The following is a 27,855-nucleotide window of genomic DNA, read 5'->3' as shown; positions in this document are numbered from 1 at the left end:
TCTCACCCCGGGACTGACACCCGCCGGGGCCGCGCGTCTCCGCCAATCGACGGCTTCTCAGGGCGAGCCCCAAGCCCCATCGGGCTTTTTGACCAATCACATGGGTTCGCCCGCCCGACTGCGGCCTCACAAGCCCGTGAATGGACGAGAGTCTGCAACTCGCGTCACTCATCCAGGAGCCTATGGTGGCGCGGGAGAGTTCCTGAGGGCCAATGAACAACGGCGTGGGGCTGTCAGTCAGGGAGGCCTGAACCAATGGAAGGTGGACTGCGGGGGCGTCACGGACAGAGGACTTGGGCTGAGGCTCCCCCGCGGGCGGGCGCAGAGAGACGCGGGAAGCAGGGGCTGGGCGGGGGTCGTGGCGCCGCAGCCAGCGCAGCCAGCCCCAGGGGCCGCCGCCTCCGCTGCCCAGCGCGCTCCGGGGCCGCCGGCCTCCTTAGCACCCGCCGCGTCGCAGCTCCGGGACTGGCCCCGGCCGCGACGCCGCCGCGATGGGCAACGCCGCCGCCGCCAAGAAGGGCAGCGAGCAGGAGAGCGGTGAGTGCCTGGCCGTCACCCTGATCTTCGCTACGTGCGGCCTGCCCGCGCAATGCCCATCACTGCATGGCCCCTCCCCCATATGCCCCCCCAATCCTGTCTGCTTGCACCCCTGCCTGCTGCCTGTACACGTTGGGGTCCGATCACCGCAGAAGTACCTTGCCCCCAGTAGGGCCCCCGTGCCCATGGCCTACCATCCCCCACTGCAAAGGCCGTGCCCCCCCACCCAGCTGTCACTGCCAACCATTGCATGTATGACCGCCGGGGCCCCAGATGGGGCCCTGTCACCATCCCACCCCCTCTTCTCCTAGTCCCTTTCCCCAGATTCTAATCTCCCCTCCCACTTCGTCACTCACCTTTCCCACACAGCGCCCCAATGCCTGACCCTGATCCAGGCTCCTGCTAGTCTCAGAAGTGCTGTGGGGTCCACGCTGCAGGGACCTTGGCCACTTGGTGACCACACCCCTCCCCCTCCAGCCCCCGCCATCTTTCTCCTACCCCTGCCCGATTCACCTCATCACAGCCCCCCCCCTTCAGGCCCCCCCTCACCCCACGAGCATTTCCCAGGGCCACCTCCTGCATTGTTTTTCCCTTCTGTGTCACTTGGCATGGGGGACAAGATCTTTCTGGGTCCCTCTGCCCCTCTCATCCTGTCACTCCACCTCCTCCGTGCAATCGTCTGGCCCTGGCTGGGGTGGCAGACTGTTTATGAACCTAGAGAGCTGCTTCTGCGCTTCCACATCCAAGTTCGAGCTGGTCTTGCTCAGAGCCATTGCGTCTGTCCTTTTTCTTGGGTTGCGGGTGAGGTAAAGCGGCAGAACATCCTTCTGGCCTGCCTGAGGTCTGGGTTCTTTGGAAGGAAGGCCCCTCAATAAATGGTCGTTTCACAACTGCTGTTCTGTCCCTCACCCAGTCCCTGGGGCTGGTTCAAAGCTGAGGATGAAATGAATAGCAAAGGCTCATTGGACTTGAATTGGGATGATTAGAAAGAAGAATTGCATGGGTTGGAGTAACCCCATCCAGCAATAGGTGACATTAATAATTTTGTTTGCTTAAGACAGATGGATTCTGTGTATACTGAGGGCTCACCTAGAATGAGTGTATTCTTTCCCCCATCCATAAACATGCTGAATTTTTCCAGCCAGGGAAAAAAAAGTAATTCCGTATTTGAAATTACTTCCGAAAGGGTCTTGAGCCCTGTCCCCAATACTTCCATGTCTTAAAGTGGTGTCACTCTAAGCCGTAGAAGTATTGCAGCTGAGAAGTCCTTCCAGTTACCCAAAAAGGAGGCTCTGATCTGCTCTGCCCTTCTCAGTGACTGAGTCCCCAGAATGCCACTGAAGAAGCCCAAGAACTTCCTGCCCCTCCCCCCCCCCCACTTTCAAACAGCAGAGCTCAGCCCAGCAGAGGAGCAGCCTTAAGAGGCCTGGCATTTCACCGATGGGCGGGGGACAGAGAGGCAAGTGCTTGTAGTTGAGGGCTTGATGACAGAGGAGCAGGTGGGCAGTGCCCAAAAAGGTCTTGGGCTTGGGCTTGGAGGGGCCCCGGGGCAGAGGGAGAAGGGCTAAGCTGCTTTGGCTGGTGAGGCCCACCAGGAGGTAGATGGTACGTACAGTGGACTGTACACACAGTGGACTATGTGCTGCAGTGGCCTCTTTGAGAGCCGAGCACGGTGCTAGAGAAGTTTAAAGCATATCAGACATACACAACAGAACTGAACCACAGAGCAGGGAAGATCCCAAGGAAAAGATCAGGAGTGAGCTGTACGGATGAAATCCGTGCATCAGGAGGGCTAAGTTAAATGGTTACCACAGGCATACTCACTTTGATGGTTTTTGTCCAAGTGAGCCATCTGAGTTTGATACAGATGATGGCTTACAGGCAGAGTTCACATCCAGATCTGTCTACCGGCGGCATATCTCCTGGACCCCGCAATGCCTCGACTCAGACATTCTTTTGTTTGTTTTGGTTTTTAAAGGCAGGATCTCACTGTATAGCTCTACCTGGCCTGGAACTTGAAATGTAGACCAGGCTGGCCTCAACTCTCAGAGATCCGCCTGCCTCAGCTTCCCCAGAGCTGGGATTAAAGGCGAGCATCATCGTGTCCAGCCTTCAACTCAGACGCTAAAGGTGCGTCAGCAGGAGTTAAACCCCAGTCATGTTTTAACTTAAAATGATAAACCCCACAGTAGTGTGTATTGACAGTACCAGCAACCCAAGAGGCTGAGGGAAAGGATTGAGTTAAGCCCAAAACTTAAAGGCTAGCTTGGGTAACAGCAAGACCTTGCATCAAAATACAAAACCTGTGTCCTACAGGATGGCCCTCAGGTAAAGATGTTTGCTGTGAAGCCTGTCCATCTGAATTGTCTCCCTGGGATCTGCATGGTGGAAGGAGAGAGCTGGCTCTTCACGTTATCCTATGACCTCCACAAGAATGTGTGTACACACACAATAAATGTATAGAGACATTTAAAAACATAAAAGAGGGCCAGAGTCTCAAACCAGCAAGAGAGGGACTGTGATCCAGAAGGAACTACGTTCGAGGCCAGCCTGGGCCACAAAGGAGACACAGCCTTTAAAAGAAATAATAAACACTTTGCTCATTTCCATTCATAGGTCCTAAGCTATTCCTGCCTGAGATTGCTAGGCCTGTTGTAGTCTCTGGTACGGGCTTGTCATCCCAGCTACTTGGGCAAGAGAATCTTAAATTCTAAGATAGCCTGGGCAATTTAAGGAGGAGCTATCCAAAACAAAAAGTAAGTAAGAGCTGAGATGCCGCTCAGTAGTACAGTACTTGCATAGCATGTGCAAGGCCCTAGGTTCAGCCCCTACCTTGTACCACAAAAAATCTCTATGTATATAACTGGATATTAAGACATCCTCAGAATAACTTTGTGTTCTGCCCCTGAGACCCAGTCAGACTTTGGAGACATCCCTCCACCCCTAGAGGGGAACATGGTAAGAAAGGAAGTGTTTCTTGTCTTGGAAGCTGCTGTTTAGGGGAAGAAATAAAGCTGGGTATCTCTTGTAAGCAGGACAGGGGCAGTAGCCACACCAGCCTGTAGAGGGCGCCTGCACTTCATCTGCCACTCATCTACCCCACTGAGGTCAGGAAGATGCCTAGGTCTTCCTAGGCACCAAACAGGCATCTCGCAGCCCACCGTATGACCATGGAAACGCCCAGGTCAGGCAGGGTTTGCTGTCTCCTTGACCAAGAAAGAGGGCAAGAATCTAGAAGCAGCCCAGTATAGAAAAAGGTAGGGGGAGACTCACCTTTAAATGATGTAGATGTTGACAGGGGCCAGGATGAGAAGCCTAGAGGACAGAGGGAAAGGTCAGACCTCAGGAGACTCCCAGCTCTAACAGCCAAGTGGGGCTCAGAGCTCAGCCAGTCCATACCGCAGGGAGTTGACCCATAGGGAGAGTGGCCGGCATGGTCAGAGGGAGCCCTGAAGAAGTCCCAAAGACAAACTGATCCAGTCACTGAGGAAAAGACATTTCTAGATGGAAAGAATTGTTGCCTTCTAGCATCCTATAGAAACTCAAAAGGGTCAAACCCTTGCTATCACCGGCAGTTGTATGGGTGCCCTAGAGGGTCTTCCCAGGCAGCTTTGCCTTTTGCCCAGTCAGGCCAACAGAAGTTTGAAGGGTTCTATCTGCCCACCCATTAGTCTGCAGGTTGAGTTTCTCTTCCTGTTCCCACCCTATTACTCCCTGGCTCCCTCTACAGGCAGGGCACCCCCCAAGACTGGCAGCCACACTGGTGCAGCAGATCTTATGAGGCTTCCCAGCCACCGTAGTGCTAGTGCCCTGAGAAAGACTGAGTGATGGCTTCCAACTCCAACGATGGTGAGGCTGAGCCCTGTTGTCATAGCAACTTCCTAGACACTGTCTGCCCCTTAAGTCAGGGAGGGGCTGTGAGGGGGGTTAGGGGAGCAGATGGAGAGAAGGAGTCTGTGGACCCTTGGGTATCCCTGGAAACCCCTCTGTTCCTAAAATCCTGGGCTAGGGAACCTGAGAAAGAAGAACAGAGAGAAATGGTCTGTTTCAGACCAAAGCAAATGGTCTATCTGGAGTTTGGCTCCCGCTCAGACATGGGTACAGTAGAGCTTGGTACCCTGACTCCTGCCTGGAGACAGTGTCGGGGCTCCCCCTTGAACTGGGAATATAGTGCAGTGCACTCTTGCCTGCTGCTGTGACCCCACATCTGAATCCAAGGTGATTTCCATGTCTTGCTGTGGGTCTGGCTTTCCTAGAGCTGTCTGGAGTTTTCACAGCACATCAGATCCAGAGAGTGGAGGCCAATGGCACCCTTCCCTTCCAAATGAGGGAAGTGGGCAGGGCTGCAGGCTCCACGGCTAGCAGCTGCTAGGCTACCCGCCTTATCCACTTCCTGTTGGCAGCAGGGGTCCATGGGTGCCAGGCAGCCCCAGGAAGGCTGCTGCAGACCTTTCAGCTTTTGGGAGCCTGGAAAGAAGGAAGATGACGCTTAAAGCTACCATCCCCTCCCCCACTCAAGTTTAGCCATTCATTTCCGGTTTGGACTTTCATGGCTGAGAACAGAGCCAAGCGCAGGGCAAGGTTTGACAGAGGCCAAGGACAACCCAGGACACCGTTCCCCTCTCCCCTGCAGAGGAACAAGACAGAACCAGATGTGTCCATTTTTCTCAGGGGTAACAGGATTTGGGGGCTCTGTGTTGAGAGAAAACTCAGAGGAGCAGATAAAGTGTTTTTACTGTTCTCCACCCTGGCCTTCCTTCACAGCTGTTCTTTCAGCTAATTAACAAGCTCTGCGCTTTCTTAAACCTCTGGAGAGCAGGTGCCTGTTTGCATGGGCCTGGGCCTTAACTCCTTCACCTCTGCCGGTGGGCAGTACTCTGGGTGCATGAACCTCGTGTAGACTGTTCCACTGGGAAGACATTCTGGGAGCTACGGGCATCCTTGGCAGGGCAGGCCAACCAGAGGGACACCCTCTAGAGAATCTTCCTACCTCCCACTGCCAAGGAGAGCATCTGCAGACCTTGGCTAGTCTGGAGCAGGTGCCTTTAAATGCTTCCGTGGCAACCAACTCCTTCCCCAACCCCCAGACCTCTTGGTAAAGAGGCACTTGTTACTCCAGCAAAGAGGAGATTGCAGATAGAACCCAGGGCTGCCTGGGATGGACCTGGGGTCTGGAAGTAGTGAGTGTGAGGACGATGTCACCTTCCAGCTGTGGCTACAACTGTTCCTCTGGGCCCATCTGGCTGTCCGTTTCCTGGGTTACCTGCGCTGCACTTTCTGGGGACTAAAGCCTCAGTCAGCACCCTGAATCCTGGCTGGGAACTGATGGGCCCCAGTTTGCCCCATGATACCTAACCCCCATGCCATACTCTGCTGGGAGAGGCAGGCAGCAGGTGAGTGGGGGGGTTCCTGGTTTAGGTCTTGTTGTCCACCACCACCTCCTTCGCATGTCCTGTTTTTTGAGAGGCCTGTCTTGTGCTTGACATCCTTCTGTCTTAGCCTCCTTCTGGGATGACAGCCCTGTATTCATTTGTGGTGTTGTGCTGGAATGGAACTAGGCCTTGTGCATCCTGGCAAGTGCTCTACCACTGAGCTCAGCTCCAGCCCCATTCTCTCAATACGGGTTCTTGCTATATATCCTAGGTTGGCCTTGAACTGCCTTCGATGTTGATACTCTAAGTCTGTGCCATCACTGTAACTTCGTTCCCCATGGTACTGTCCCCCTGACCCCAAATGTCTAGGTATATTGGTCCATTTGCATCCATCCCCATACTAACAGGCCTGAGTTGGGAGGACTGCTCTGAGTTCAAGGAAAGCCTGGGCTATTTAGTGAGTCCCATATTATACTAGGCTACAGTGTAAGATCCTCTCAGAAAACCAAGAGAGGGCTTGATGTAGATGTGGTAGTACCTGCCTTTAATCCTAGCCCTCGAGAGACAGGCAGAGGCAAATAGGTCTCTGTGAGTTTGAAGCTAATCTGGACTCACCACATTGAGTTCCAGGACAGCTAGAGCTATGTAGAGAAAGACCCTGTCTCAAAAGAAAATAAAAATCAAGAGAAACTATTAATCATACTTCTCTAAGGGAACAGAACTGATAGAGTGAGTATTTATATATGGGATTTATTAGAGTGGCTTATAGTCTGTGGTTGGGGCAGTTCAGTCCCAAGAGTGGATATGTCAGCAGTCCCAAACTAGTGCTGGGGTTCTGGAAGATTCCTGGACAGCTGGTGGTTTTCAGTCTGCACTGGATACTGAATCCTGAAGAAGTAGGTTTAGCACGAGCGAAGGAATGCTTCTGCAGCAGGACAGACTAGTGCTAGTGCCAGTGCGAGTGAGGGCAAGTAGGCAAAGGGCAAAGTTGCCTTCTTCCATGGCCTTTTATGTGGGCTGTCACCAGGGGGTATGGCCCAGATTTAGGGCTGGTCTTCCCATCTCAAATAATCCAATTGAGAAAACCCCTCACCAGTATGCCTGACTGCTGGGGTTTTAGCTGATTCCAGATATAGTTAAGTTGCCGGCTAAGATTGACCATTAGAAAGAACGGCTGGCATTTCTATACCACAAACCTGGCACCAGGGCACCAGACCACTGCCCCAGCTCCTTTGCCAATGTGGAATTAGGACTCGTCCCACCAGCACCCTACAAAGTCGTCATGGTTTTATCCCCATTTGCTCCTGGAGAAAACAGACCTAGAGAGATGAGTTGTCCCAAGACATACAGCTGGCCAGCATCCAGACAGAGACTCTGAGTTCCCACCCTGAAGTCCTGACCCCAGCTGCCTCTATAGCCACACACAACAGTGAACTGTCTTCAGGCCTTATTTTTCTGAGTTATTAAGTGGTTAAAACAGATGTAAAGAAGGTGGTCAAACAAATCAAATAAGAGAATGAAATGGGTGCCCCAGCCAGTCACCAGGGACAGCTTCTACATTAGGAGCTGAGATGCTGGCCTCAGAATGCTGTAGGCGCCTGGGAGGAGTGTGCCTGAAGGGAAGCACCCAGTGAAGCAGCTCAGGCGAGGATTCTCCCCTCAGCACAGGCAGGCACAGAGCCAGCAAAGGCCAAGGTGACAGCTGAGCCCACCAAGGGCACCTGCTACACTAGCCCTGCAGGCTTTCACTAGGGCCCGGCCTCAACAGAGGAGCAGCCAGATCAGAGGCTATTAATACCTCAGCTGGTACAACCCTGGCCAAGGAATGTCAGTCAGTGCTGGGGAGAGCGGGGTGGGCTGGCCTGTGTGCCTCTCGGTCCTGTGTTCCCAAGTGCCTATGTACCCTCTTCGAGTGTTACCAGAATCTGATACCTCTGTAATTAGTGGAATATTGGGCCCCAGTCCAATCAAAATGTCCCAGGTTGCCTCTGGGATCCCCCAAAGACATTGGTAAAATATCAGATTCTGGCTTGAAACAGCTGTACCCCACTTTCTACTAGAGTGGAAAAACTTAATGTGCCTCGAAGCAAGGACTTTTCACCTAACTTTTGTCTCTCACCCTCAGTGAAAGAGTTCCTAGCCAAAGCCAAGGAAGATTTCCTGAAAAAATGGGAGACCCCTTCTCAGGTGAGCACCTCAGAGTAAGTAGTACCCAGGCAACAGTCCCCAGCTTGGTCACTGTGTGCCCCACCCAGCCCTGCCCCATTCCCTCTAACTGCTCACGGTGCCCCGGGCTTCTCATTGCCCGGCCTTACTCACTGTATCCTTGCACCTGGCAGCCCCTGCTCCCCATGCAGCTGCCAGCAGCTCCTGGGCCCCAGGCCAGGGCCGGATCTGGCCTCTGCCACCCTGCCTGGAAGAATGTCCCCTGGGTCATCTCCACCCACTCCCCAGAGCCCCCTCTGCCGGTGACACAGGGGACTCCCCAGCTTAGAAGGCTGCAGGGAGGTGCCCCTGACCCCTCCCATCCTTGCCCACAGAATACAGCCCAGTTGGATCATTTTGATAGAATCAAGACCCTTGGCACCGGCTCCTTTGGGCGAGTGATGCTCGTGAAGCACAAGGAAAGTGGGAACCACTATGCCATGAAGATCTTGGACAAGCAGAAGGTAAGATGACCAGCTGCCAGGCCTTCCTGTCTCTGCCCACCGTGCCAAGCCCACCACCACCTACATTGCTTTTCTGCCCATTTATTCTGCGCTCACTGCTGGCAGCTCCAAGAGCTCCACAAGAATATACATGCAGTTCACTGTACATTAGCAGTGGAAGCCTCCCCGGTCCGCCGGTTTAGAAAGGTCCAGTGGCAACTTGGCCTTGCCACTTGCAAAAGACTGTGCTGAGTCCAGAGAGTAAGGGACGGATGTGTGCTTCCTTCCTTAAGCGTTGTAAGTGATCCACAAGTGGTTACTGTCTACTGCTGGGGTGGGCCCTGGACTCCATCCTCACCTCTGCAAAAGAGGGAGAAAGTGGAAGAGGGTGTGAGGGTCTGTGCGAGTAACCGTGCACCCAGGCCACAGCTCTGCAGACTTGGCCGTCTGTGCTCAGCAGTGGCTTGGAACATGTCCTCATGGGTACTCAGTCACTTTCATATCCCCTGATGCTCCACGATCTATCAGACCCCAGGGTGAGAAGGGCCTTCGTTCCTCAACATAGCCAGCCCTGTGGTTAATCTGCAGCTGGACAGAGATCAGGGTGGTCTGCAGAAAAGGTTTGCACAGAAAGAAGTACAGAAGTTCTTTTTTGTTGTTTGTTTGCTTGCTTGTTTGTTTTCCAAGACAAAAATTTTCCCTGTGCAGTGCTATGTAGCCCAGGCTGGCCTCATACTCACAAGTCTGCCTGCCCCTGCTCCTAAGTGCTGGGTGTAAAGGCACAAGCTACCACTGCCTGGCCTGCATAGAAGGTTTTTTTTTTTTTTTTTAAATGTTTAAACTTTGTGTGTATATGTGTCCTGTTGGCCAAGAAGCATAACCAGTTCCAGGTTCAGTGAAAGACCCTGTTTCAAAAAATGAGGTCCAGGTAGAGATAGGACTGGAGAGACGGCTGGGTGAGTTAAAGGCACTTGCTACCCCACGTGATGACCTCAGTTCAATCCCCAGAAACCTACACACACATGCACACACACACACACACACACATACACAAACATTCACACAGATACATACACACGCACTCACACACACATACACACACACACGCCCACACACATACACATACATACACACACATAGATGCACACATACACATACACATGCACACGCACGCACACACATACACACATTCACACAGATACACACATACACACGCACTCACACAACACTCACACACACATACACATGCTCGCACACGCACTCACACATACACACATTCACACAGACATACATACACTCGTACACATACACTCACATATACACATATACACTCACACACACATGCACACACATACACTCACATACACACATACACACTCACACACAGACAAAATAATTGAATTTAAAGAAAAGACTTTAGTGAGTTGGAGGATGAAGAGAAGAGTTCAATTCCCAGAGCAGACACAGCCCAGCACAGTAGCACCCACGTGTATCACACTCTTCCTAGGAGATGGGGCAGAGACAGGCAGTTCCTGAGAGCTCAAGGGCAGCCAGCCTGTCAGATGCAGCAGCAGACAAGGTCCTGCCCTTAAGCAGAGGGAAGATAAAGAACAACATCTGAGGTTGTCCTCTGGTCCCCACTCGTGCACCATGGTGTACACACCCATGCTCATACAAGCACACAGATTTCCTTTTTTTCTCCTAAGATTTATATATTTTATGTATGTGAGTACACTGTAGCTGTCTTCAGACACCAGAAGAGGGCATCGGATGCCATTACAGATGGTTGTGAACCACCATGTGGTTGCTGGGATTTGAACTCAGGACTTCTGGAAGAGCAGTCATTGCTCTTAACCGCTGAGTCATCTCTCCAGCCCTGAAGATTTTCTTGGTTTTTTTTTTTTTTGTTGTTGTTTTTTGTTTTTTCCGGAGCTGGGGACCGAACCCAGGGCCTTGCGCTTCCTAGGCAAGCGCTCTACCACTGAGCTAAATCCCCAACCCCAACCTGAAGATTTTCTTAAGAAGAAAAAAAATACAGGAGATGGCAAGTGATTGAAGAAAATTCTGAGTGTCCTCTTCTGTTCTCAACATGCATGTGCACACATGACTGCATACATAGAGGTGCAGACACACACACAAAATTTTGTGGTGGAAGCTGGCCATGTTGACACACACCTCTAATCCCAGTGCTCAGAAGGCAGAGGCTGGCCGATCTCTTGAGTTGAGGCTAACCTAGTCTACAGACTGAATTCCAAGACAGCCAGAGCTTCATAGAGAAACTCAGTCTTGAAAAAAACCAAAACCAAACAAACAAACAAATTTGTGTGGTACAACAGCCCAGCTCTGAGGAGGCAAGGCGGAAGCAGGATGAAGAATGAAGACCATTCTCATGGCGACATGGCGAGGTCCGGTCTCAAACTAACAAAACCTTTGTTTTGAAATGGGCTCTCAACTATGTAGCCCAGATGGGCTTCAAATTTGAGATCCTCCTGCCTCTGCTTCCAGAGTCTGGCATTAACAGGCACGGGCCACCATGTGTAGTAGGTTTTCATAAAGACTGTGTGTGCCGTGCATTCATTCCAGAGACCTTTGCTGGGTCTCTTCTTCAGTCGCTCCACATTGTTGTCATTTGTTGTTGTTATGATTACTATGATTAGGTTTTTGAGACAGGGTTTCTCCTGTGGCCCTAACGGTCCTAGAACTCACTCTGAAACAGGCCGCTCTTAAACTCAAGAGATCAGCCTTCCTCTGCCTTCTGTAAAGACATATGCACCATGCCTGGGGCTCCACTTTATGTCACTGAACTTGGTGTGCGGCTGGCTGGCCAGCAAACACCAGGGTTCACCTGCCTGCCCTGTGCCCTGCGGAGTTACAAATGGACCACCATACCTGACTTCTCCGTGAGTGCTGAGGTCTGAACTGAGACCCACCCCATGCCCCATGCTTGTGCAGTAGCCACTTTGCCGACTGAGCCATTCCCTAACCGCTCCATAAAGATTCTTCTTAAATTTATGTGTGTGTGTGTGTGTCTGTCTGTCTGTCTGTCTGTCTGTCTGTCTGTCTGTCTGTCAGTATGTCTGTATGTCTGTCTGTGTGTATGTATGTATGTATGTTTATAGGTATCCATGGTGGGTAGAGTCATTGGATCTCCCAGGAGCTAGAATCATGGGCATTTGTGAACCACCTGACATGGGTGCTAGGAACCAACTCTAGTAAGCCATCTGTCCAGATCATGAAGACCTCTGACTCCGATCTGATGCTCACAGTGCTGCAGAGGGAGCACCACCGATGGGAACCCAGCACGAGTCACAGAACCTATGACTGGTTTTGTGTGGTACTGGAAATTGTATCTGAGCCTTTCACGCCCTAGGTGCTACTTGGCTACTGAGCAACCCCCATAGCCTAACAGGAGGGGTCTCTACATTTTTAGGCAGCCCATCAAAAACGTCCGAAGTCACGGGTGACATTCTTTTTTTTTTCCCCTTCAGTCGCCAGGTCTAGAACTCAAGACCTCACACACGTTAAGCAAATGCTGCACTGCTGGGCTACATCCTCAGCCCTGGACTATATTTTAGACATGTTTTCTGGTTAATACAGTGTCTATCATAGCCATCTCTATGCTACCAATATATGTAAAGGTTGGGTGGTTTTGAGACAGAGTATCATTGATCAAAGCCCTAGTTTTAGACTAACTATAGTCAAGGATAGCCTTGAACTCCTCCTGATCCTCCTGCCTCTGAAATGCTGGGATTTATAAGCATGCATTTCCATGTCAGCTTGGTTGTCCAACCATGTCAGGCTTGATTGTCATTGCTGCCACTGGTTTTGAACACATCTTTTTTTTTTTTTTTTTTTTTTTTTTTCTTTTTTCGGAGCTGGGGACTGAACCCAGGGCCTTGCGCTTGCTAGGCAAGCACCCTACCACTGAGCTAAATCCCCAACCCCTTTGAGTGCATCTTTAATTGGGAGGTTGGTGAGAGCCGCAGCAAACACGTAGAGGCCAGAAGACAACTTTCAGGACTTGGTTCTTTCCTCCTACCATGTGGGTTCTAGGGATTGAACGGCGGCGTCACACTTGGATCAAAGTTGACTGCCTTGCCTTTGAGAAAGGTCTTGATATGTAGCCCAGGCTGTCTTCTAGAAGTCTTTCTGAATGCCAAGAATACAGGTATGCACCACTATGCCTAGTGAAACATTTCGTGATTTTGTTTCCCATGTTAAATGGCTTTGGAATGTACTGTATTTTACTTTTGGTGTACACTTGTGTGTGTGTGTGTGTGTGTGTTCATGTGGGTGTGCGTGCGTGCGTGCGTGCGTGCGTGCGTGCGTGCGCGTGTGTGTGTGTGTGTGTGTGTGTGTGTGTATAAGTGTATGTGTGTTGAACTAGGTCTCACATAGCCTAGGCTAGCAACTTTGTATAGGCAGATTTGCTCTTAAACTCCAGAGACCCCTGCCTCAATCTTTCAAGTGTGCACCAAACCCAGATCACCTTACACTTAGAAATCCATGGAAAGGCAAGAAAGGGTGTAGAAGCTGAAAAGATTTCCCTTCATGACTCTTTCAAATGTGCTTGAAAGATGCTGGGATGGGATGGGGCTGACAACATGGCTTAGTAGGTAAAGGTGCTGAATTTGACCTCCGAGTTTCACTTGGTGAAAGGGGACAGACTTCCTCAGGTTGTTCTCTGACTTCCACATGTATGGCTTACTGTGCACAGACGACTCCCGACAAATATAAGTAGAACATTTTAAAAAATGTTTAAAAAATAAGTAGAACATTTTAAAAGGACCAGGAATGTTGCTCAGTGATTGAGAGCTAGTCTAGCACATGAAAGGTCCTGGGTTTCATGCTCAGTACTACAAAGATAAAAGTACTTGCCTAGAAAAAGGGAAACCGATTTCTAAGCCTCCAATACCTTTTGGGACCTCTCTGGTGTCAGTTGAGTCTCCTGCTCTTGCAGGCAGCCTTCTCTGGCTCCCCCTACTTTCCAGATTTTTCCAGCTGCTTCATCTAGGCATCTCTAAGCCCCAGGTTCCCTCCCCCAAGCTGTGACTTCTCTGGTCTGTGGGGCTCCTCATTGCACCCACATTATCTGCTCTGATCTTTGTGGACCCTTGGCTCTGAGACAGCCACACTGTGGTTATCTGCGTCGTTCTGACTGAAGCAATGGCCCCAGTCCTGTACTCCTAGTTCTGAGCCAGGCTAGGGACTACGGCCCCTATCATGCTCCCCTGTCCCTCAGGTGGTGAAGCTGAAGCAGATCGAGCACACTCTGAATGAGAAGCGCATCCTGCAGGCTGTCAACTTCCCGTTCCTGGTCAAACTTGAATTCTCCTTCAAGGTAAGGGCCACAGCCAGGGCTTGAGGAGAGCCAGTCCTAGCCAACTCCTGGGCACACAGCTCCCTAGTCTCCAGGGTTGGGGCCACCTGCTTTCAAGGAAGAAGATCCTTGGAGGAAGAATGCCAGAAACGGGTGGACTGGGGCCCTGGGCACCTCTAGTTAGCTCTTAAGTTAGCCAGCCGGTAACTTGGTAACCTTAGGCACATCACTCATCCTGAATGACCTCGCTGAGAGTCACCATCCTGACTCAGCCCAGGAACATAAACTGCCACCAAGCAACCAGGGAGGGGCATCACCCTGCAGGAGAGGGACCAGCCACACTGAGCCTTGCTCTTCTCATCTGCAAAATGGGACTCAGCACAGCCATCACACTGTGAGGTCATAAGGGTGGGGAGTTCTTGCAGGTGCATAAGGACATGTGAGAACACCACTCAGAGTAGGCAGTCATCAGAGTCTATTCCCAGACATCCCCTGTGTAGACGTCATATAGCAATTCTAGTTCCTGTTTCTTTTTGTTTCATTTGTTTGGTTTTTGGGACAGAGTCTCACTATATACCCCAGGCTGGCCTAGAATTCAGATCCTCCTGCATCAGCTTCCTGAGTGCTAGGATGACAGGTTTACCATCATGCTGTATCATATTTTGTATTGTTTCTTACGGTGCTAGGGATGGACCCCGGGCTTTGTATGCAGTGCACAAGTGCTCTACAATTGAGCCACCTCCCCAGACCTGTAAACGTCTCTTCTTCTCTAGGTTGTGAGCTGGTAAGAGTTGAGCTGTCCTCTCCAGTGACCTGTAGTACTTTCTGTTTTGTTTTTAGCAAAGCGTACATTTTTCTTCTTATATACCAGGCTGGTCTCAGAGTCCTTGCCCTCCTCAGTAGCCGAGACTCTAGTTGTGTGCCGTCATGTCCCATACAGTTTTGGTTTGGGTCCTGCAAACTGTTTGGCAAACGGTGACACTCGAGGCCTGAGACAGAAGCTCCTGCAGAACTGTAGCTCACTGCATCCTCACTGCCTCCCTGTGAGGACAGAAAAGCAGCTGCCTCTCCCTGCTCCCAGAGAAAATACAGCTCCTGATGCTTAAAACATGAACAACTGGGAAGATAGATGTCCCCGAGGTTGCCCCTTCAAGCCACCATGGTCTTCAGCTGGGCCCAGTGTGGGGACAAGGCCTTGACTCTCTTTGCCTCCTGCAGGACAACTCAAACTTGTACATGGTCATGGAGTACGTGCCTGGTGGGGAGATGTTCTCCCACTTACGGCGGATTGGGAGGTTCAGGTAAGCAGGCCCCATCCCTGCCACCCTAGGGCCACCAAACCATCCAGGGACATGTAGGAGTCCAATGTGCTTAGAAATGGAGTGTGATCTTTGGGTCCCAGTGGGATTTTGTGTATGTGCGTGCGCTCACATGTGAACTGTACTGTAGCTGTGTAGCTGAAGCTGGCCTTGGACTCATAGCCTCCTGAGTGCTAACAGGATAAGCGACTGTCATCAGCCCCTGTGGGGTTTGTTCCTATTATGCTAAGCAGTTTTCGATGTTTCAGTCAGCCAGGTTGAGTGACCAGTCACGGTAACCTAGGGGTCAAAATTTGAATTGGTGTGGCTAGGGGTGGAACTCAGTACCATTTTAAGAATTCTAGCACAGAAAGAAAAAAAATGAGATCACACTATGTAGCCCAGGTTAGCCCTTCCTCAGCTTCCTAGAGTCACAGGAGCCCACCACCACATCTAGCAAGATTTTTTTTTTGTTTTGTTTTGTTCTTTTTTTCGGAGCTGGGGACCGAACCCAGGGCCTTGCGCTTCCTAGGCAAGCACTCTACCACTGAGCCAAATCCCCAACCCCGCAAGATTTTTTTTTAAAGATTTATTACATATAAGTTCAGACACACTAGAAGAGGGCGTCAGATCCCATTACAGATGGTTGTGAGCCACCATGTGTTGCTGGGATTTGAACTCAGGGCCTCTAGAGGAGCAGTCGGTGCTCTTGACCTCTGAGCCATCTCTCCAGCCCCACCCCCTTTTTTTTTTTTTTTTTTTGGTTCTTTTTTTCGGAGCTGGGGACCGAACCCAGGGCCTTGCGCTTCCTAGGTAAGCGCTCTACCACTGAGCTAAATCCCCAGCCCCCCCACCCCCTTTTTAAACTAGTGGATAATTTTATGTAGTTTTAAGTTTTATACTAGTATGTTACTTGACACACACACATTGTTCTTGTTGTTACTGTGGTTTTTTTTCCCAGGGGTGAGGTTGTTTGTTTTTTAAGACATGTTTTTGCTGTGTAACCTTTCCTGTCCTGGAACTCAGTCTGTAGATCAGGCTGGCCTCAAACTCAGAGATCCACCTGCTTCTGCTGGAATTGAAGGTGTGCTCACCAATGTCCAGCCAGCACTCAGGGTGTTAGAGGCAGGACGATCAGGAATTTGAGACCAGCTTAGGCTGCTTTGAAAGCTGCTCTGTCAGCTACCACCTTCAAAACAGAATCCAGAATGGCAGTCTCTGTGCCACTGTGAGGCTCTCCTGTGTCAGAAGGGGCAGCCTTTTCTTTTCTGTCTCTATCGTTCTGATGCTGGCTGTTCATGGGGTGCGGTTTTCCTGCTGCTTTGTGATTCCTTTTCTCAAAAGCTCCCAGCCCTTCCATATTCCTGCAGCTACCCTGTGACTGCCCTCCGAGCTGCTAACAGCCCATGTTTGACTTCCCCCTTTCTCCTCATTTGTCTCTGGGCAACTGCTGAGAGCCACAGCTCGCTCGCGCTCTCTCTCTCTCTCTCTCTCTCTCTCTCTCTCTCTCTCTCTCTCTCACACACACACACACACACAGAGAGAGAGAGAGACAGAGAGAGACAGAGAGACAGGGTTTCCTCTTTTAAATTCTACAAATTGCCGTCTTTCTATAAACTTGAGCTTTGCCTCTTACAAACACAAGTCAACAAGAACTGTAGTCCTTGATGACCAAACCTGTGAGGTGTTCAGGGTTGGTTTTGTTGTTGTTTGTTTTGTTTTATGTAACATTGGCTGGCCATGTAGACCAGGTTGGCCTAGAACTCATAGACCTCTGGGGTGCTTGGGCTCAAGGTATACATACGACGCTGTCTTGCCCTGCAGGGTGGTTTTGTGTTGACAATTGTTTGTACCCTGATGACTTTCTTCCAAAACTCTGATTGGCAGACAAAATTCCCTAAACCACTTTCTTAAGTAAGTTAACTCCTCAGCAGACAAAATTTCCTTAAACCACTTTCTTTCCTCAGCAAGGCACCTGTCCCTTTCAGCCTTCTAGTCCAAATCTAGGATAGAATTATTCAGCTCAGAATGGGGCAGGCAGGGGGAATTGATTTTTGTTGTTTCATTCGACACAGGGTCTCACTTTGTATTCTGGGCTGGCTTGGAACCTGATGTAGCCCAGGCTAGCCTCAGATATGCTAATGCTTCTGCCTCTGCCTCTCAGAGTGCTATAGTGACAGATATGTGCCGCCATGTCAGGCTCCCCAGTTTTTACAATAGAGTTTGGGTGTCTGTCACGCTGTCCTTGAAATCTTGGGCACACGAAGTCCCCCTACCTCAGCCTCCCACATAACTGGGACAACTGGTATGTGGCATTTCTAGCCTTTAGTCTACATTTTGATTAGCTAGACATGGGGTATCTTGCTCTGTGGGCACACAGAGGGGATGTGGTCATGTTCACCCACACATCCCCTCCCGGCTTGTCCCACCAGTGAGCCCCACGCCCGTTTCTACGCGGCGCAGATCGTCTTGACTTTTGAGTATCTGCACTCCCTGGACCTCATCTACCGGGACCTGAAGCCCGAGAACCTTCTCATCGACCAGCAGGGCTATATTCAGGTACCTGCGGGGGAGGGCACTGGAGGGCACAGTTGGAACCTGCAGCCCTTCTCTCTGCCAACTGCTCATTCTTGTGCCTACAGGTGACAGACTTCGGTTTTGCCAAGCGTGTGAAAGGCCGAACTTGGACCTTGTGTGGGACCCCCGAGTACTTGGCCCCCGAGATTATCCTGAGCAAAGTAGGCACCTCTCCAGCCTGCCCACCCCTGAGGCCTACTCCACCTCATTAGCCCGCCCTGCCCCTGAAGAGTCATCTCCTTCTTCACCTTCTTGCCTCATCGAACGCCCCCCCCCCCCCATCTTGCTCTAGGGCTACAACAAAGCTGTGGACTGGTGGGCTCTCGGGGTCCTCATCTACGAGATGGCTGCTGGTTACCCGCCCTTCTTCGCTGACCAGCCTATCCAGATCTATGAGAAAATCGTCTCTGGGAAGGTGAGGCCAGGAGATGGAGTTCATCCCTGGAAGGAATCAAAACAGCCTGTCACATGTCCTCACAAGGCAAAATGTGCTGTCACAGACCTGTTGTCTTAACAGTCGAGCCTGAGGCAGGAAAATCTTGTTTGAGGCCAATCTGGGCTGCATAGAGATTTCCAGGATAACATGGGCTAAAGAAATAGTGAAACAGAAAATCAAGGACAGGGGTATATGACTCAGCCATAGAGCACTCGCCCGGAGTCTATCGTGAAGGGGACAGGGGTGTGGCTCAGCGGGAGAGTTGTAGTCTAGCATGTGTGTAACACACACACACACACACACACACACACACACACACACACACACACACACGAACGACAGGACTGAACTCCCAAGCATGTCCCAAGCTGACCCACATCAGAGCTCTGGCTACAGAAGCTGCTACCTTGACACCAGACCAGAAGAACAAACCAAACTCATTCAGTTCCCAGGTGTCGACCCCAGCCATACCAGCAAGCCTCACCCTGCTGTGGGCAGGACCTGCAACTGCCTATTCCTTCCAGATGTAGTCTCCTTAGTGACCCTGGCATGACAGTGTAGACTTAAACGTTCTGCACTCTTCAGAAGTCCGAGGCAGAGGATTGGCATAAGTGCCAGACCAACCTGGCACAGGGCCTACAGGGTAAAACCTTGTCCATGACAAAGACAGAGCCCAAGACCGGACCTTTCAGGAGGCCCATTCCTGTCCTCACCATTCATTAGCCCTGGCTCACCCTCTAGCCTTATCCTGAAGAAATGGCACCCCTGTAGGAGAGGTAAGGATACTAAGGTACAGAAAGGGCATGTGGTTGGTCTAAGATTGCACCATGGGAATCAAGTGGAAGCCTCAGTGGGGTTGGGGAGCAGCGCTGAGAGTCACAGCTCTGCCTTCACCAGCCTTACCTAGCAGGGGAGCCCGGCTGTCACCCCACCTGTTTTATTGTCTTTGACAACAGCTACTGGCTGGCTCCAAGTCTCCATAAGTGGTTCACTGCTCCCCAAGTCCCAATCCTGTGACAAACTATTGGGTGAAACTGAGACAAAGTCACTTAGATTCTCTGAACCTCATTTTATCTATCCATCTGCCTGTCTGGGAGGTTGGAGGAGAGACAGTATTCTATGCTGTGGTCCTCGGGGCTGAGCACACACTATCACCTAGGAGTGGATGTGCACACCTCCCATGAGACAGAAGAAAGACAGCCATGTGCTTTTCTTCTTTTTTCTCTTTTCTTTTTTCTGTCTTGTTTTTGTTTTTTGTGTTTTGCTTTTTTTTTTTTTTTAAATCAGGTTCTTACTTTGTAGCCCTAGGTAGTCTAGATTTTACTAAGTATGCCAGCAAACTCACAGAGATCTGCTTGCCTTTGCCTCTGCTGGGATTAAATGAGCCTTAGTAAGTGCTTTTCCCCCTAGCATTCAGAAGACTGAGGCAGGATTGCTGTAAGGTTAGGGAAACAAATTTTGGGACCTGTTACAGAATATCATTCAGAAGAAACCCAAAATGAAAAGTTGAAATGTCCTAGATGGTGGCTGAGAGAGTACAGAAAAACTCCATAGAAGACTGAGGAAGACGGGAGGACATTTTGTTGTATTGAAATCGGACTCCCAATTCCATACATAGTCAAGGTTACCCTTGAACTCTGGGTGCCGCCACTGCCTCCCAAGTCCTGGGTGGACAGGCATGCGCCACCACACATGGTTGAGTATAATCTCCATTGTAGCAATTTACAGTTCCCACGGGCCCTGACTGTTATCTTGTCACACAGAACCCTGGGATATCTGCCCCATGTCATTGAGACCAGTGCAGGCCTGGAGAGGTTAAGGGCTCTGGCCAAGGTCACACAGCACCGGGAAGGCTTAACAGGGACCAGTTGGGTTCTTGTCTTTGTTTCTTTCCTTCCTTTTGCTTTTCTTGCAAGTCTCCATTCCCTTTCCTCATTTCTTCCTTCCTTGTTCTTTTCTTCCTCACCCTGGGTTCTTGTTCCCTTCAGTTTTTTACATCTCTTCATTGTGTTTGTGGCACTGAGACTGGCTGTGTGTGTCAAGGACAGCGTAAAGGAGTCAGTCCTCTCCTCCTGCCATGTGGGATGTGGGTGGCAAACTTAGATAGATTATTAGGCTCAGCAACAGGTACCTTTACCTGCTGAGCCACCGCTAGCCCTTTTGTGGGTGTTTGTTTGATTAACTGACTGACTGACTGATTGACTTACAAGGTCTCAATATGTAGCGCTGGAACTCAACCTTCCTGCATTAGTCTTCCAAGAGTGGGAGCGACAGGGTTTGCCACCACCTCTGCCTCCTAGAAGCTAGTTCTTATGGGTGTAAATCCAGAGGCTGCATACAGGGCTAAGGGCCTCTGGAGGTGCACGACTGGATGGATACAAGCTATCTTATCCAGACTGAGGAACTATCCTTACTTTAGAAGCTCTCAGACCCCACTCAGAGGCCTGCAGAATCCCAGCTGAGGGTACATTTCAAGTCTACAGACCTGAGACAGAACCTCCCACAGTTCTGTTCCCTGTGACCTTGGGGTTGTAGATTCTCAGGCCTTACCCAGAATTCCCAAGCCAGCAAACTCAGGAAGACACTCAACATGGTTTTTGTTTGCATGGCCACTGGGGCCTAAAAGTGGAGGCCTGTGTATGCTGGGCTCCTGACCTGGCCCAGAGCTGTAGTGCTAGCTCCACCAAGCCATCTCTGCTGATAGTTTCCCTACTTTATTTTTTTAGTTTTTGTTTTGTTTTGTTTTTGTTGTTTTTGTTTTTGTTTTTGTTTTTCGGAGATGGGGACTGAACCCAGGGCCTTGCGCTTGCTAGGCAAGCGCTCTACCACTGAGCTAAATCCCCAACCCCACCCTACTTTATTTTTTAACTATGTAACTTTGTGTGTTTTTTAACTTTGTGTGTCTGTATGTACGTGACATGAGTACAGGACCCCTGGAGGCCAAAGGCATTAGATCCCCTAGAAATGGACTTAACAGTGGTTAGAGGCCAACATGTAGATGCTGGGAATGAAACCCGGGACCTTTGCAAGAACAAAGCCATTCATTGGTCCAGCAATGAGTTTTTGGGATTTTGTTGAGGCAAGGTCTTCCCTTCTCCCCCCACCCCCACCCCCCCCCCAGAGCTGAGGACCAAACCCAGGGCCTTGCAGTTGCTAGGCAAGCACTCTACCACTGAGCTAAATCCCCAACCCGAGGCAAGGTTTTATTATGTACTCTTGGCTGATCTTGCCATACAGACCAAGCTGGCCTTGAACTCACATCACAGAGATCCACCTGCCCTTGCCTGAATGTTAGGATCATCAGTGAAGGCTAGCACGCTCCAACAAGCCATCTTTTTGTTGGTTTTTGAGTGGTTTTGTTGTTTGTTTTGTCAACCCCCCCCCCCCCAAGCCGGTTTGTTTGTGTAGCCCTGACTGTCCTAGAACTCCCTCTGTAAACCAGACTGGCTTCAAAGGCACAGAGATCCACCTGCCTGGGCCTCCTGAGTGCTGGGATTAAAGGCATGGGCCACTACTTCCCTGCCCTGCCCTGCCCAGCCCTGCCCACAAGCCATCTTAACAGATTCTCCCTGTAGGACTATTGGATAGAACAGGTACCAGTCAGCCAGAGCGCTGTGGTACATACCTATAGCTCTAGTACTCAGGCTAGGACACAGGATCATGGGTTCAAGGTCAGTTTGAGCTACACATTTAATCCCAGAACTTGGTTTGAAGACAGCCTGGTCTACAGAGTTTCAGGACAGCCAGGGCTGCACAGAGGTGTATATCTGGGGTATGTCAGGAGGGAGTGGGAATTGTGTCAGAAATGGAAAAGGCAGCATTCTGGACCCCCAAAGTGCATGAACAGCACCCCACTCGTATCTACACCCCTTCCAGGTGCGGTTCCCATCCCACTTCAGCTCTGACTTGAAGGACCTGCTTCGGAACCTTCTGCAGGTGGATCTCACCAAGCGCTTTGGGAATCTCAAGAACGGGGTCAATGACATCAAGAACCACAAGTGGTTTGCCACAACTGACTGGATCGCCATCTATCAGAGAAAGGTGGGCTTCTCTTCCCCATGCCCCAAGTTGGAAAGGCAAGGAATTATGGATAGGATAATACAAACAGCCCAGCAAGTTCAGGACTATATGGGGGATGCTGGGCTCTTCTGGCCACTTTGTGGCCGTAAGCAGGAAATATCCTCTGGGAAGTGACTTCGTTTGGTGAGTTGGGTTGCAGAGAAGACACTCCACCTGAATGGTGAGCTCAGGCCTGGGTCCCAGCAGTGTCTTCTGAGTATTAAGCCATTCATTTTTATTGTAATGGTAAGGTCAGCTAACGCACTCTGGCTGCTTCTTAATCCCTATCCAGGTGGAAGCTCCCTTCATACCAAAGTTTAAAGGCCCTGGGGACACGAGTAACTTTGACGACTATGAGGAGGAAGAGATCCGGGTCTCCATCAATGAGAAATGTGGCAAGGAGTTTACTGAGTTTTAGGGGTGTGCTTGTGCCCCATGGGTTTTCTTTTCTTTTTTTTTTTTTTTTCTTTTTCTTTCTATTTTTTTTTCTGGTTGGGGGTGGGGGGGTTGGATCGAACAGCCAGAGGGCCCTAGAGTTCCATGCATCTAATTTAACATCCACTCCACACCCCCAGGGTTAAGGAGAGCAGGAAAGTCAGATACTGGGGAAGGGGCAACATCAGCTGCTCCCCCTCTCCCTTCACCTCCACCCTTCCCTGCCTGTTTTCAATGAATTTCTTAGCTCCAGTCATACTCAATCTTGCTGGTGTATCCAGGGGCGAGTAGGGAAAGAGGGGCCCAAATTCAGCCTCCACCCCTACCCCAGCACTGGATACTAAGGATGAACAGTAAAGCCAACCTTCCCTTCCATGCAGCCCTACCTGGAAAGGGAGATTTTATGACCTGTACAGAGGGCTGCTTGCCAGTGGGGTTTTTTTTTTTTTTCCTCATTTAAATTAAGTTCCACCAGTGCCTCCCACCCTCCAAATTGTCCCACCCCTCTCAACCCCACCCCCACTCCCTAAATCCATTCTGATGAGACCCGGGTAGCCAACTGACTCTGTCAAGGAAGGAACTGGGCTTGGAACCTCGCCCTGAGCTGCTAGCCTCCCGGCCCCCCTTTCCAGTGGTCTCATGCCAATTGTTCTGTGCACCAGCCCCCCTAAGAAGCCCCTCCCCATCCTGGGCGCTCACTTCTAGCTTAGCTGTCAGCTGTCCATCACCTCTTGCCGTGTGTCCCCACTCACTGCACCCCCAAAAGCACTCTGATTGTGCTTTTTCTCTCAATAGAAAGGTGGGGAGCTGCTGGGGATATGACCCCGTTTATCCCTGTGTTTATCCCTCTCGTAACTTCTCCCAAAAAGGAGGAGCTCTCAGGCCTGGGTGGGGGCCCCGGGTGGGCGAGAGGGGCCGTTCAACCTGTGTGCTTCGAAGGATGAGACTTCCTCTTGAACAGTGTGCTGTTGTAAACATATTTGAAAACTATTACCAATAAAGTTTTGTTTTAAAATAAAAGTGTCCCTGGTATTCCCGACTTCGATCACACCCTCAGGGTGTTGGAAAGGGAATTTCGGACCTCAGTGTCCATCCTCTGGAGACCCCGGCCTCCGGACCTTGGAGAAACCGGGTTTAGCTGGAATTCCTGTACTTCCTCCGCCACACCAGAAAAAGGAGGGGTGGGGTGGGCAAACTGTCCTTTGACCCTGAGTTCGGGGCCCTCAAATCTGCTCCCACCCCTACTTCAGTCTAGTCCCGGACCGAGAGGGCCGCCGGGACCGGTTCGGCCAAATAGGATTAGCAGAGTCGAAGGAGAAAGGGGAAGCCCCGCGCGACCCCCCGGAGTCCTCGTGTAGGCGAGGCAGGGCCGCTAGTGAGGTCTCCGCGGCTCCCAGGAGCGAGGCGCGTCGGGCCGCGACGCGGCTAGTTCCCGGTAAGTGCGGTCCCGAGAGCGCTGCGCGCGGAGAGGCGTGGAGAGGGGGCTGGGCGCCGAGGACGTCTGGGTCCCGCGCCCAATGGCTGGAGGGCGGCCGAACGCCGCCCGCGCGCCCCGCCCGCCCCTGTCCCCTCCCCCCTGGACTCCCCTCCCCCTCCCCCGCCCGCCGCGCTCCCCGCCCCCGCTCCGGCGCCAACTCCGCGGCGCCTCCTTAAAAAGCGCGCGGGAGTTGTAAGGGGGGGCCGGGGCGAGCCGGAGTGAGCTAGAGCGACGGGTACATGGGGCGGGCGGGGGCCCGGGCTCCACCTTAAAAGCGGGCGCGTGGGGGTGGGAGGGAGCGAGGAAGGCGGGCAGCGGGGGAGGGCGAGCAGGAAGGGGGGCCGGAGTGTCCCGGGCGCAGGGCGCGCGTGCGGCGGCGGCGGCGGGGAGGGGCCGGCCGCGCCGCGCTCCCCTCCTCCCTCCTCGCATCCCCGGCCCCGCGCGCGCCCAGCAGAAGCGGGGCTGTTGTGTGCGTGCGTGCGAGTGAGTGAGTGTGTGCATATTTTTTTCCTCTTTTCTTTCTCTCTCACTATTTTTTTTTCTGTCTCTCTCGCGCGCTCTCCTCTCTCTCTCGCTTTTTTTTTTTTTCCCGAAGAAACAGCAGCGCCGCCGCCGCTCCGCCGAGGCGCTGCGCCCCCCGGGGGGAGGCGGAGGAGGCGGGCAGCGGCGGAGGGAGGGGAGCGGGGAGGGGGCGCCGCGCTGGGAGGGAGGCAGCGCGCACCGTGCAGCCGGGCCGGGCGGGAGGCATGGCGGGGCCCCCGGCCCTACCCCCGCCGGAGACGGCGGCGGCCGCCACCACGGCGGCCGCCGCCTCGTCGTCCGCCGCTTCCCCGCACTACCAAGAGTGGATTCTGGACACCATCGACTCGCTGCGCTCGCGCAAGGCGCGGCCGGACCTGGAGCGCATCTGCCGGATGGTGCGGCGGCGGCACGGCCCGGAGCCGGAGCGCACGCGCGCGGAGCTCGAGAAACTGATCCAGCAGCGCGCCGTGCTCCGGGTCAGCTACAAGGGGAGCATCTCGTACCGCAACGCGGCGCGCGTCCAGCCGCCCCGCCGCGGAGCCACCCCACCCGCCCCGCCGCGCGTCCCCCGCGGGGGCCCCGCCGCGCCGCCGCCCACGCCCGCCCCACCGCCCGCGCCCGTCGCCGCCCCGACCCGGGCGCCCCGCGCGGCCGCCGCCACAGCGCCCCCTTCTCCCGGCCCCGCGCAGCCGGGTCCCCGGGCGCAGCGGGCCGCGCCCCTGGCCGCTCCGCCACCAGCGCCCGCCGCGCCCCCGGCCGCGGCGCCCCCAGCCGGCCCGCGCCGCGCACCGCCGCCCGCCGTCGCCGCCCGGGAGCCGCCGGCGCCGCCACAGCAGCAGCAGCCGCCACCGCCGCAGCCACAGCCGCCGCCGGAGGGGGGCGCGGCGCGGGCGGGCGGCCCGGCGCGGCCCGTGAGCCTGCGGGAAGTCGTGCGCTACCTCGGGGGCAGTGGCGGCGCCAGCGGCCGCCTCACCCGCGGCCGCGTGCAGGGGCTGCTGGAAGAGGAAGCGGCGCGAGGCCGTCTGGAGCGCACCCGCCTGGGAGCGCTCGCACTACCCCGCGGAGACAGGCCGGGACGGGCGCCGCCGGCCGCTAGCGCACGCGCGGCGCGGAGCAAGGTGAGCGCACCGGGCAGGTGCGGGCGAAGTTGGCGGGGACGAGAGTCCCGGGAGGGAGCGGGACGTCGGGTGGCCGGGATTCGCCCACGGTCCCCGTGGACTCCGAACGCGGTGGTCTTGGTCAGTGACCTGATCTGCGGGAGCCTCAGTTTCCTCGGCTGTAAACGCGGATTGCTGACAGTAGCGACCCCTGGGGGTAGTTGAGCGAGTTTAGTAAGACTTGGCTATTGAGGGCTTTATTAACCCAGAACCTGGCACGGAAACGACAGCACAGCGTAAAAGTTACTCCGTGTTGTTGTCTAAGGTGGCGTCGGACACTGGATTTCATCCGGGACTAGAAGAGCTCTAACTCTGCCTGCTTCTTTCTCTGGCCCCAGAGAGGTGGAGAAGAACGGGTGTTTGAGAAAGAAGAGGAAGATGACGAAGAAGATGACGAAGAGGAGGAGGAGGACAATGTATCTGAGGGCTCGGAAGTGCCCGAGAGTGACCGCCCCGCAGGTGCTCAGCACCACCAGATTAATGGAGAGCGGGGCCCTCAGAGTGCTAAGGAGAGGGTCAAGGAGTGGTCGCCCTGTGGACCCTTCCAGGGCCAGGATGAAGGGCGGGGACCAGCACCTGGCAGCTGCACACACCAGGTGTTCTCGATGACAGCTATGAATAAAGAAGGGGGATCGGGTAAGGACCTGTCTGGGTTGGGGCAGTGCGGAACAGGGAGCTGTGAACCCTAGCCTGACTGTCCTCTGCCTTTCCTTTTTCAGCTTGTGTTACAGCTGCTCCAGATTCTCCATCTCCTGTGCCTTTGCCTCCAGGAAAACCAGCCCTACCTGGGGCTGATGGGACACCATTTGGCTGTCCGTAAGTTGAGGCATTGGGGACATTGGGGTTAGCACCTGGGTGTTGGATAATCAGAGCTGTGTGAAGGTCACTTTGCTCTCCGTTCTGATGCAGTCCTGGGCGCAAGGAGAAGCCAACGGACCCAGTGGAGTGGACAGTCATGGATGTGGTGGAATACTTCACTGAGGCAGGCTTCCCAGAGCAGGCCACTGCTTTCCAAGAGCAGGTGAGTTCCCAGACGGTCTCTTGACTGTACACACAGAGGGCCTCACGGGTGTTCACTGACCCTGCCTCTTTCTGTCCTGCCCAGGAAATTGATGGCAAGTCTTTGTTGCTCATGCAACGGACAGATGTGCTCACTGGCCTGTCCATCCGCCTGGGCCCAGCCCTGAAGATCTACGAGCACCACATCAAGGTGCTTCAGCAAGGCCACTTTGAGGACGATGATCCTGATGGCTTTCTAGGCTGAGCACCCAGCCTTGCCCCCACCCCAGCCAGTCCAGATTTCACCCATGGCAGCCCCATAGTCCAGGAGCTGGATATGGGTACGCTCAACCTTCCTAACAGACTCCAGTGAGGGGATTCCCTTCTCCATTTTCCCCCTTTTCTCACACCCCTGACCTTAGTTCACCCCTCTCCACAGCAGTGGAGTGTGGGGTCGGACGACTTGGCTGGCTCATTTGCCAGGGGTCACCCTTTCTCCCCAAACCAGGACATTTTTGAACAACAAAAACCAGGGGAGCTTCCTGTGGCCCCAAACCCCTCTTCAGTTCAGCCAGATGTATCTTATATGTGTTTTGTTCTACCTATTCATCCTGGTGGTGGTTTTTCCTCGTCCCACCACCCCCAGACCCTCCCCCTTGACCCCCAGCTTCTGGGGAACAGGTGAGGTAAAGGACCTTGGGTCCTCTAGCTCCTTCCCTTTCTGTCTGTCGACTGTTCCACCTGGCTGTATTGCTTTTTAATATTGCACCGAAGGTTTTTTAAATAAAACTTAAAAAAAAAAAAAAAAAAGTCCGTCTTCTGCATGGAGGAAGGAGGGGCTAAAGGCCTCCTTGAAGATTTTAACGTTAAGACAGAATTTGGGGCCGAGACTCATCGACCTCACCAAGTATGCAGATAGACCATCTTGGCTCTAGCTTCACCACCACAAAAGGGAGATGGTTTTTGTAGCTGGGCTTGACGGCACAGGTGTTATCTCAGCACTTCAGAGATGGAAGCG

The 27,855-nt window shown here is 52.8% G+C and overlaps 3 protein-coding genes and 1 long non-coding RNA gene across 6 annotated transcripts; 3 read left to right on the top strand and 1 right to left on the bottom strand.

Moving 5' to 3' along the window:
* Nucleotides 1-355: 355 nt before the first annotated feature.
* On the top strand, nucleotides 356-23,702 carry Prkaca (protein kinase cAMP-activated catalytic subunit alpha). 2 transcript variants are annotated; one of them, NM_001100922.2, is made up of 10 exons: nucleotides 356-537; nucleotides 8,035-8,096; nucleotides 8,450-8,578; nucleotides 13,800-13,898; nucleotides 15,096-15,178; nucleotides 17,608-17,734; nucleotides 17,818-17,913; nucleotides 18,045-18,167; nucleotides 22,065-22,229; nucleotides 22,540-23,702. In NM_001100922.2, the coding sequence occupies exons 1-10, from the start codon at nucleotides 492-494 to the stop codon at nucleotides 22,663-22,665; spliced, it is 1,056 nt and encodes a 351-aa protein (NP_001094392.1). In that variant the 5' UTR covers nucleotides 356-491; the 3' UTR covers nucleotides 22,666-23,702. The 2 variants fall into 2 exon arrangements, with proteins under 2 accessions (NP_001094392.1, XP_006255281.1); XM_006255219.4 differs by lacking the exon at nucleotides 356-537 and adding an exon at nucleotides 4,248-4,386.
* LOC120098559 (uncharacterized) lies at nucleotides 1,203-4,074 on the bottom strand. Its single transcript, XR_005496882.2, has 3 exons — nucleotides 3,937-4,074; nucleotides 3,811-3,852; nucleotides 1,203-1,470 (listed from the first exon to the last, which is right to left on the bottom strand). It is a non-coding gene; the product is annotated as an uncharacterized LOC120098559 (long non-coding RNA).
* Smim46 (small integral membrane protein 46) lies at nucleotides 4,393-8,028 on the top strand. Its single transcript, XM_063278637.1, has one exon. The coding sequence runs from the start codon at nucleotides 5,696-5,698 to the stop codon at nucleotides 5,843-5,845; it is 150 nt and encodes a 49-aa protein (XP_063134707.1). The 5' UTR covers nucleotides 4,393-5,695; the 3' UTR covers nucleotides 5,846-8,028.
* Nucleotides 23,703-24,301: 599 nt separating the features above from the next.
* On the top strand, nucleotides 24,302-27,647 carry Samd1 (sterile alpha motif domain containing 1). 2 transcript variants are annotated; one of them, XM_039098144.2, is made up of 5 exons: nucleotides 24,350-25,799; nucleotides 26,177-26,474; nucleotides 26,558-26,654; nucleotides 26,748-26,859; nucleotides 26,944-27,647. In XM_039098144.2, the coding sequence occupies exons 1-5, from the start codon at nucleotides 24,906-24,908 to the stop codon at nucleotides 27,100-27,102; spliced, it is 1,560 nt and encodes a 519-aa protein (XP_038954072.1). In that variant the 5' UTR covers nucleotides 24,350-24,905; the 3' UTR covers nucleotides 27,103-27,647. The 2 variants fall into 2 exon arrangements, with proteins under 2 accessions (XP_038954073.1, XP_038954072.1); XM_039098145.2 differs by lacking the exons at nucleotides 26,558-26,654; nucleotides 26,748-26,859; nucleotides 26,944-27,647 and having other exon boundaries at nucleotides 24,302-25,799; nucleotides 26,104-26,206.
* The last annotated feature ends 208 nt before the right edge of the window (nucleotides 27,648-27,855 follow it).

This window comes from Rattus norvegicus, chromosome 19 (genome assembly GCF_036323735.1).
Source record: "Rattus norvegicus strain BN/NHsdMcwi chromosome 19, GRCr8, whole genome shotgun sequence".
Classification (NCBI taxonomy): domain Eukaryota; kingdom Metazoa; phylum Chordata; class Mammalia; order Rodentia; family Muridae; genus Rattus; species Rattus norvegicus.
Note: the sequence above shows the minus strand (reverse complement) of the source record. Positions and strands in the feature narration are given on the sequence as shown.

Bases quoted from the DNA above. Each gene is read 5' to 3' on its own strand.
- Smim46 (XM_063278637.1), top strand. From the start codon at position 5,696: ATGGACCTGGGGTCTGGAAGTAGTGAGTGTGAGGACGATGTCACCTTC.
- Samd1 (XM_039098144.2), top strand. From the start codon at position 24,906: ATGGCGGGGCCCCCGGCCCTACCCCCGCCGGAGACGGCGGCGGCCGCC. The intron at 25,800-26,176 runs GTGAGCGCACCG...CTCTGGCCCCAG, and splicing joins CACGCGCGGCGCGGAGCAAG to AGAGGTGGAGAAGAACGGGT. The intron at 26,655-26,747 runs GTAAGTTGAGGC...GTTCTGATGCAG, and splicing joins GGGACACCATTTGGCTGTCC to TCCTGGGCGCAAGGAGAAGC.
- Prkaca (NM_001100922.2), top strand. From the start codon at position 492: ATGGGCAACGCCGCCGCCGCCAAGAAGGGCAGCGAGCAGGAGAGCG. The intron at 17,735-17,817 runs GTACCTGCGGGG...TTGTGCCTACAG, and splicing joins ACCAGCAGGGCTATATTCAG to GTGACAGACTTCGGTTTTGC. The intron at 17,914-18,044 runs GTAGGCACCTCT...ATCTTGCTCTAG, and splicing joins CCGAGATTATCCTGAGCAAA to GGCTACAACAAAGCTGTGGA.